Raw genomic sequence first — 9,919 nt, 5'->3', positions numbered from 1 at the left:
AATTTGGGATGGAGGGAGTAACAGATAATATTTTTTAACTGCACCCCTATTTGTACCCGCCCACGTTGGATATGATACCCGTGGGTACCCACATCAGCGATTTATATTATAACTAGAATAGATGAGAAACAATATATCCACACATAGACCAATGGGTAGAATCTTATATCCATACTTATACCCACGAGTGAAATTTTGTACCAACACCCACACCCGTGAGTACCCACATCGGCAAGTAGGATTGCCATCCCTAGGCACGACGGATCTTACCTTGAGCTCACTCTCTGATGCTCGACCATCGGATAATGACAATTAAACTCACTACAGCAGCTTCTGAACACATTATTGCAAATAAGCAGATACCTTGCGCTATACTGATATAGCAAGAATCAAGTTCCACTGGGCAGTTTCCAATGTTAGAATTGTGAATAGAAGTGTAAGAGACAGTTACAACAGCGAAGACCTAGCTAAAAGAATACAGGGAGACTATTGCAACAATGCCAATTTTCGGGCAAGATGAGAATTTTTTTTACAATGCCTGTCTTCCATTCAAAATTTGTACATGATGACAGACTGCTAATGAACCATGTACAACAGCAATACTACCCAAAACCATTTGATACTTCATTGACAATGGGTAGTATCCTACTGGAGTCAGATCTGTTGCTGAGGATTAGTCAGTTGATATATAGTTAGCATCACAATTAGTCTAATATACTCCACAGAGGAATCTGGGGTTTCCATGCTGGCATATGCTATACAAGGAAAAACCGCTACATAGGGAGAATAGATTGCCTTCAATGCTGTGGCAACTGGCAAGTATGCTTGCAGATGAAGTAATGAAAAGCCGCACAGCAAATGAAGAATGAACAAACTAAACTGGATGTCAGAAAGAATAGGGTTAGTCAGGAAATGCAACTACGAGATACTATCTACTGTGTCTGGATTTCGAGTGTTCTGTTCTATTCAAGCGGCACATGCAGTCAGGACATGGAAAGGTATATATAGATTCGTTTGGTCTTTTCATTTCAATCCCCTTGGCATCGCTGTGTGCTCTCATATTAAGCAAGTGCCGCTTCAATGCCTTCCACCTGCACATAAATGAAAATTATGGTTTTAACAAACAAGATGGTCAAGTGCTTAGAACTCAAGATAAACCAAAACAACACTATGGGCAAATAGTGTTATCATACCCTATACGTGGATTATCAAAGAGTACGGCAAGCCTTCTTTTGTCTGGTTTAATTGTTTTTGAATGCCCACCATACAAGTATCTCCTGTGACCCATAAGGAAATGCGGGAAATTTCCACCTTGTGTGGTCACAAAAACTTCACTTTGGGCGCAAACACTATAGTCAACAGCAGCCATCCTTGAGGAGAAATTCTGGCAATAATGAGTCGTTTAAGAACAATCAACGTATGGAAGTACAGAACAAAAAAAATGTAGCTAACCCTGCAGTTCCTACCTTGAATGGAGCAAGTTCCTCTTCTGATGCCAGTGTCTCTTTTGTCTGTAGGAGAGGAAACATTTCAAGAAGAGAAGCCATGTTCTTCTCTGCTCTGTAAATCTTTCCAGATGCCAAAAAGATTGCAGTCTTATTGCTGAAACCCATTCCACGAAGCATTAACCCAACCTAAACATCACAAGACTTCTCAAGACAAATTCTGCCTGATACTAAATGAATTTGTTTTAAACTGAATAAAAGGAAACGAACAAAGCATGGACCAGCAAAATGTGCTTGAGAGCAAATTTCTGAAATGTCAATAACAGCAGTTGTTCTACCTTTTGATATTAGATACTGACATACCTCCAAAGGTGTAAGAGGACATTTTCCATTCATTCTGATTACTCCTGGTCTTATTACTCGTCCTCTCTTAGTAAATTTCCCTCTCCAACCTATTTCTCTGGCTGCATCCATTTCCTTCTTCTCCTCATCACCACCATCATATACACAACATGAGAAGGCAATCATATCCTGCAAGATGACAATTAGCAGATGCCACACTTACTTCAGAACACTGGCAGCATATTACGCACAAGATTCAAATACATAATGGTGGATCCTTGGTTCCCAAACACATAAGCATTGAATTTCATGAAAGAGATCCAACCTCCTCAAAACGAAGATGCACTGAGATATATTTTCCATCACTTGCAACGCTTTTCTCTCTCATTCGAGAAACTAAGGTTTCAGACAAAGACACAATTGGTTTAGAGAATTTTAAGGCTTCAAAGTTTGCCAAGCATCTCAACCGTTGAACAGCAGAAGGTGCATCAAACGAGAGTCGGTTGGCAAAAGGAGAAATCCTGATGAACCTGCACTAAAGAGCATAGCATCAGAAAGAAATGCATTATAATTGAATTGAACACTTCATGATACTTAACAAAATAGAAACTCCTAGCTAAATAGTAGTGCCCTTGTAAACAGGGAAATGATTTGACACCTAATTCCATCATTAAAGGGAGTGTCAACAATTTAGTAATCCTCGAAAGTCAGCTTCCACAAGCAACAGGTCACAGAAACTTTTGATGGCAAAGAATGAAAGAATTGATCGAGTCAGAGGAAATGGTTGCTGCAGATAAGTTTCATGAATAAAAAGGTAGTATCCTTCTAGAATAAATTTAAGAGGATAAAGTTGAAGAGATGCTCCAAACACCACTAATGATTTTTAATATAGGATATCCTACGTTAACATATATCAATATCATAGCAAGTACAATAAAAAGGTTGTAGTGGTTATAAATATATCATATATATGCTTTTACAGATTCCCATGTCAAGTTTAATATCAAACTCATATCCAACATACTAGAAGTGCTCTCTATTCTACAGTAAATGATTGTAATCAGATACAGAGGTTGTGTTACCAATTAATAAAGCTATAACATTTGAATTAGTACTCCAGTTAAATCATATGGAATGTAAGCAACTGATGGCGAAGACCGCCCCCCGCGGTTTTTACTCCGAGAAAGAACGTAAGTCAAACCAACCGATAAAACTACCGAACCCCGGCTTCACCCTACGGGGCTGCATTGTAACCTGGGTCACACCCAAACCCAATGGGCTGCAAACCACTGCAACTACCAAACCATAGGTGCAACAAGTCCGCACCCTGCCACTATTTTTAGGGTTGCCAGTGAAGGGATTTTTTTTGTGTGCCAAGATAACAGAAGATTCAAGTAGTAACTGAACTGTATTTAAACTCACCTTTCTTCAACTAATTTTGGAAGAACAACATCTTTGTAATATTGAATGCGTGCCCAAGCCTTTATCTTGAAATTGAACACATTGCTGAGATTATGACCAAACCGCTCCATTATAAAATCCGGAATTTTGTCGACTACTCGAACATCATTTTGTAGACGTTGTACAAAGTGATCTTTATCATAGATATCACTGAATTTGCTGTATCCAAAATGAAATGTCTGATTTTAATAAAATTTACAAGCAGAAAAGTATAATACTGACAGATGGCGTTTGCATCAGCTAACACGACGCTAAATCTCACAGTGCACAGGAACAATCGATAATATTTACACAACCACCTGAACTGTCAAAGAACCTGAAGAAAGTGAAACAACTTAACAAAAGGCAGAGCCATCCAATCGAACCAAGTGCCAAATGTATACAACACCCAACAATAGGTAAAGCAATCCAACCGTTAAAAAATTGTTATTTTCCTCCTAGAACTAATTGATATAACCCTTTTAGAAATTTCTCAGCAATAATAACAAGAAACCGCAATTCAGTCACTGAAGCGAAGTTTTCCCAACATGACATGCAAATAAGGATAAAAACCAATACCTTTATGGTGTGTTAACTAGTGAAGTCAACAAAACTAGCAACATAGTGCACAACTAACTTCAGATCTACATAATTTTGTCCATTATGCAGTACAACTCCCTCAACCTTACTTGAAATCATACTGTAATACAAAACCATGTTTAAAAAAAATCTCGAACTATGCAGGAGAGCTGTATGCCATTTCATTAAGAAGAAAAGAGAATAAAACAAGTGAGATAGGCAGAATGCCTTCTCCCCAACCCAGCACACACATGCCTAGCAAAGGATTAGCTAAAGACGCGCCACCAAACACTACAAACGACCACCACCAGCACCTCTGCTATATAAGAGGATTAATTGACCATGGCGAGCGACCTTAGGATCAGCTCCAGGTTTCCTGGAGCGCTAAAGCCCCAGCAGTACACCATAAACTGCTCTCAAGCGCAACAGCCTGCAGAACAGCTTCAATACATGATCTTGCTCCATCAATATTCTATTTTTTTAAACGAACTCCATCAATATTCTAGAGTGATAATGATGCAAACAAGATATAAAGTGTGAATTCAACATTCTAGAGAACTTAAAAACTCAAATGTTAAAACTGCAGGAGTGTTTGCAAGAATGAAAGGCCACATCTTACATTTGCATCAAGCAAGATCACCATGCATACTAGAAGAAAACGACATATTATGGTTTTACATCATGAACTGGGGGGAAATCCATTTAGCTTACAGGGGTTAATGGTATGTTCCAGTACTTAATACAAATTTGAGTTGAGAGGTGGGGAATGCACCTAGGATCCCTCCAAATGCTATGGAAATGGAAATTTGGGATGATAAGAGTAGCATTCAGAAAACCAGCAATGGCGACTGCATTGCAGATCTGAAAAAAAAAACAGAAAAAAAAAACAAAATAAATAGAGGCATGAGTTAGTAACTCAAGATACCACATAGCAGTTAACAAAAATATAAAATATCAGGAGTAATCAGAAACACTGAGGTAAGGCGATTACTGATGTCCTTTGTTGATTTAAACCACCATTTGCCTCAACGTATATGTAGCCATTTGATTCAGGTAAACCTAATAGAAGTTATGGAATAAACTATTAGAGAGAGAGAGAGATCAGGGGGAATATGCAAGTTTTCTAAACGGAACTAATTCCAGTCACGAAACAAAAATGATGTTTCCGCCTTCCGAGAGTGATATATTGACACTTTCATTAACCTCTAAATTTTCGTATATTCTGAAAAGATTTTTAAAATTGGATACTATTAGGGTAAATTTTCATTTGTCCAAACAAACTAGCCTATAAAATATCTTGCGTCAAAATTAATACGGTTTGAATAATTTTTACACTGTGAGTTTAATAACAGAAGCACTGGAGGTGGTACCGCATCTGACTCTTCCAAATGTAAACTTGGTAAAAAAACAAATCATAGAAGGAAGAGAACTTTTCTTATATCAGGAAGATGATCAGTTAATCATAAACACTTGTCAATCATATGCCGAGAATCATAGCCCCAATATGCGCTGCTGCCTGCTTGTAAGTTGTATGATAAACTCATTATGACATCTCTGAAATTTAGCTTTGTTGTAGTTGTATGATAAACTCATTATGACATCTCTGAAATTTAGCTTTGTTGTAGTAGGGTCTTTGGCTTGTCACCCCTTTACACTTTGTTCAAGCTGGCAACCCCAGCTGTTCTGTAACCAGATATTTTTTCTCGAAAACACAGGAGAACTGTGCTTTATTATATTTAGAAGAAAAAAAAGGGGGAAGAGACCCCAAATACAACACACACCACACCACCCAAAAATAAAAAATACATACGCGCCTGCAGAAACCAAGATATTGCTTTCTAAAAGCAGAGTTATGCTCTTTTCCAAAAAAAAATGATAAACTCATTACAGTGGAGCATAATAAGCAGTAGGCCAGTAGCTTTACTCTTGTTTGCCTGTTTGCAGTTCTATATAACAACGTAACTATGTGCAACAACAGTCCATTTGCTAAAATCAAAACATAAGACCATTTAAATTAACTTCTGTAATGATCAAATACAAGGAAAAAAAGTCTTCCATTCACAAATATGAATGCGTTCAGGGGTTTTACAATCTACATATTAGAAAGGAAACAAAATAACCTGAATTGCATCAAAGACACATTAGAAGTACCCTAAAACAAGACGTTAGAAGGAACAAAAAGAATTAGAAATTACAAGTGCACGAAATCTGCACATCTGATGCACAATATTTAGTCAAGAGCCAAACAAACGGAAGAACGGCAAGAAAGTGGCATACCATCTGTCACATTTTTTATGCAGGGCCGCCATGTGCCACCTTTGTAAGTGTGCCTCCATACAGTTGCTAGCTAGAAAAATATGACAACGTGAGAGGAAGAAGCATACATGCAAAATTAACACAAATAAGAAGCAGAAAATTATAATCATCAAAACATGGAAACAGAAGTACAGGGCTTTTTTCTACCTCATTGCTGGATGCCGTCCAGTTAATATATTCTGTGGGATATTTGTAATGAAAGATGTAAATAGATGCAAATATATACTCACCCAATGTTCTTATTCCACTTGGCATAATAAAAGAAAAGGCCTATCTGCAGATGGATTTGATGTTTTTATCTTTTAATCATTCATGCACTGTATTCCATGCGCATAAACAGGTTTCAGCAGATTGCATATCGAAATTTATTTCTTTGGTCCACTCAACCAGACTTTACTTTGGTTCATTTGGAATTCAGTTTCTTTGTCCATTCACCCATATTTTGCACCGGATAATTTGAAATTGATTTGTTTTGTCTGTCAAACCACGGTTACATTGTTTCATTTGAGGACATAATAAAAGGATGTTATAAGTGATACACGAATAAAAGGCAGTGAAGATGACAGCAAACGAGATGCAGAACACTTAAACACCAGAAATGCAGGCGAGGTTTGCTTGTTGTGGTGCGAGTGCAACTGGAGCTTCTTGATCATGAGTGCAACTGGATTTTTTTTTTAATAAATATTCTCCATGACAATAAGGGCAAGCAAAACGAACATCACTTATGAGAGCATGGTGTAATAATGGATAAAGAAACCACACTTTTTGTATTTATTAAGAGCAAAGGGCAGGATAGCGCATACTAATTTGGATGAGACAATTTGACTAAACCAACCAGTGATCTTGCAATGTAACAAGGACCAATAACATTCTAACATGACTGCCAACCTGAACCAAGTTTCAGAAGATGTGACAAAATGGTCGTTCATATCATCCCATGACACAAAGCAATCACATGAACAAGTAAATAACAATATAAAACCCACGGTTCAAGCACATGTCCATTGTCACCCATTTCCTCACTATTAGAAGACGACCAGGTGCCAGTTCGGATTGATCAACACCACTTAAAATAATCTAAAGAGCATGTTACACCATCTCAGCTCGACCACAATATGCAAAAGCATTACGCTGCTTATTATGCATAAGCTCGATCATGCTTCAACCATTCTGTGATCAATACGGCCAAACATTTGCGCCACATTGCAAGCCCCGCAAACAAAATTAAAATGCTGAAACAAACGTGCAAGGAGGAGGGAGACACACACTAACCGCGCCGGTGGAGTTGTCGGCGTCCATGTCGGCGCGGAGCCGCGCGTACAGTTGCGGGCTGCGGTACACCGACCCGGGCGGCTGGCGCGCGATTATCCGCGGCACGGCGTCGAGCGGGAGGGAGCCCATGTACAGCAGCATCGCGGCGACGTACAACAGCGGCGCGAAGAGGAACACCGCCTGCCTCCGCAGCAGCGTCGCGAGCACCGCCCTGGCCAGCCTCCGCGCCGCGCCGCCGCCACGGTGGGCGACCCCCGCCCGTGCCGCCGCCGTTGCCGAGGCCGCGGCCCCCGGGATGCCCCTCGCCGAACTCGCCTTCGCGGACGTCCGGCTGCCCCCGCCAGCGCCGGCCCCAGCCGGCACCGGGGACGACGGCGACGGTGGCGGCGGCGGGGACGGCGCGCTCGCCGCGGAGCCGAAGCTGCCCAGGCGGCTGTACGCATGCCCCTGCATTGGGTCGGTGCCGCCCCTCCGAAGCTAGGTCTAGGCCTCCCCCGCGCGAGATCGCTGCCGCCCGCGCCGCGCAATGGGGGCGAGACGAGAGGGGGGCGGGGCGGGGCGAGGAGGACGAGGTGGCGCGTGTGCAGGCGAACCAGCGGGGCGAGTGCGCGGCGCGTGACCGACCGAGCGCGGCGTGGCGAGGTGGCGTCGACTCGGATTTTTTTTTTAATTTTAACCCTCTTTGAAAACTTATTTTAAATCTAACACGGTCGTTTGTTTAACTAATACTTTTGGTCGTGTCTATTGTTCTGGCACGGCCAAATGTCTGTACCGCGTTATGCATAGCATGGCAGAGGGCTGATGTGGCAGCGACCGGAATCGCTGACCGCTGACGGGGCAGGGCCTGCCGCGCCACCGATCTTGGCGCGGCACTATCGCACCCTGATCCGTGGCGTGGTAGAGCCAAATAAAACTCCCGCCGCCAGTCCCGCTGCCCGAGCAGCAAGGCCGTCTGGCTGCCGCGTCTGCGTCCGCCCGCGTCAACCCGCCGCCGAGCACACCGACCGCCACGCCACGAACGCCGGCAGCCCGGCCCCCGTCCGGCCCTCCGTTGTCGTTTCCCTCCATTCCATTCCCCGGTCGCCTCCCTTTCTCCTCATCCTCGTGCAAGGTAATAACGTATATTTTATTTTCGTTTGAATGGTGGATAGTATATTATGAATGGGAGCTAAGTTTAGGAGGAAAATTATGTTTAGAAACTATGATCTACGGTTTGAAGGAAGATATTAGTTTGATTTTGTCAATGTTAAGATTAATTATTTAGTTAGAAGTATGTTTATCATGTATATTTTTGTTGCTATAATTGTCGGTTATATTATTTTAGTTGCATTGCAAATGATTATATTTTATATTAATTTACGTTGTGTTTGATTGATGTTTAATTTGAACCGTTTTATTAGATGAAAGACATGTTTCGGAAGCAATTATGATGAAAACGGGGTCGTACTAGAGAATTCTACCCCCGACGAGTCTAGCAAAGATGCCCCCGTCCCACCTGAACTCCCTGTCCCTAACTATGACTATGGTCGTCCGGCCGACGTGTTTCAATCGAGACATCCGGACACAGCGGCTCGTTGCTTCTACACGTGTAGTCGTTTTAATGTAAGTAATTGTTTTCGTATATTTTTTTCTTCATTTGTATTACTAGGTTACTAATATTTTATTGATTTTTTGTTGTGTATGATCATGAGAGGTGTTTTTTCTTTCAATGGATCAACGATGCAGACAAGTTTGATCTCAGGTATCTTCTTTTCGACGATTGGTGGAGAGGGCAACATCCACGAAAGCACTTCGAGCGGTGGGTTCCACCTCTCCCTAACCCCCCTCCAATGACGACTAAGGAGAAACACTTAGCCGCAGTTAGACGACTCGAGAAACCTCCTCTATGCCATTGCGGAGACCGAGCCGTGATAAACCCTGACAATACGTTGAAGTTTGTGTGTCCAAACAAGTATGAAGTAAGTGCAAATTGTATGTGTTAAAATGTTGAGCTATATGAGTCATGTACTAATGTCACGTTATTTAGATGTATTCAATGGCGAAGTGTCATTTCAGAGAGTGATTGTATGGTCCTAAGAACAAATGGTCCGAAGAACCTCCAAAAGCAAAGCAAAAGAAGAAAGAAAGGTTAATTTATAAAGCATCGTCAGTCAAGTGCGAACGTGGCGTTAAATCCAACTACGGTCTAGTTCCTTTGGAGCTTAGAATAGGCCATTATTGCGGCCATATGATTGACTATAATGAGGTTGGTTATTTTTGTGGTAACCATGAAATCGTATTTTTTTTGCTAAGACATATATGATATAATTTATCATTTGAACAGAGCACTAGAAAATACATGTGAAAATATTATAATGGTCAAGCTAAGTTCTTAAATGAACTGAAGGGGAAGCAAGTAATTGCACGAAAGAGGAGATATGGACCTGACTACGTCAACCTTTTCGTTAAACATTACAAAGACAAGATGCGTGAGTTTGCTAGACAGCGCATTATTTATAACCCGATCGACATTGGGCTTGTCAAAT

At 41.3% G+C, this 9,919-nt stretch overlaps 1 protein-coding gene across 1 annotated transcript; it reads right to left on the bottom strand.

Annotated features, from left to right (window-relative positions):
* Positions 1-460: 460 nt before the first annotated feature.
* On the bottom strand, positions 461-7,991 carry LOC136518252 (protein ESMERALDA 1-like). Its single transcript, XM_066511894.1, has 10 exons — positions 7,395-7,991; positions 6,084-6,153; positions 4,798-4,865; positions 4,579-4,667; positions 3,210-3,407; positions 2,113-2,317; positions 1,809-1,976; positions 1,467-1,634; positions 1,194-1,384; positions 461-1,091 (listed from the first exon to the last, which is right to left on the bottom strand). The coding sequence occupies exons 1-10, from the start codon at positions 7,845-7,847 to the stop codon at positions 929-931; spliced, it is 1,773 nt and encodes a 590-aa protein (XP_066367991.1). The 5' UTR covers positions 7,848-7,991; the 3' UTR covers positions 461-928.
* Positions 7,992-9,919: the final 1,928 nt, after the last annotated feature.

The sequence above is a fragment of the Miscanthus floridulus genome, chromosome 17 (assembly GCF_019320115.1).
Source record: "Miscanthus floridulus cultivar M001 chromosome 17, ASM1932011v1, whole genome shotgun sequence".
In the NCBI taxonomy this organism is placed as follows: domain Eukaryota; kingdom Viridiplantae; phylum Streptophyta; class Magnoliopsida; order Poales; family Poaceae; genus Miscanthus; species Miscanthus floridulus.
This window is presented reverse-complemented; position numbering and strand designations above follow the sequence as displayed.

Bases quoted from the DNA above. Each gene is read 5' to 3' on its own strand.
- LOC136518252 (XM_066511894.1), bottom strand. From the start codon at position 7,847: ATGCAGGGGCATGCGTACAGCCGCCTGGGCAGCTTCGGCTCCGCGGCG. The intron at 1,635-1,808 runs GTATGTCAGTAT...TGTGATGTTTAG, and splicing joins GTCCTCTTACACCTTTGGAG to GTTGGGTTAATGCTTCGTGG. The intron at 1,092-1,193 runs GTATGATAACAC...ATTTATGTGCAG, and splicing joins TTTGATAATCCACGTATAGG to GTGGAAGGCATTGAAGCGGC.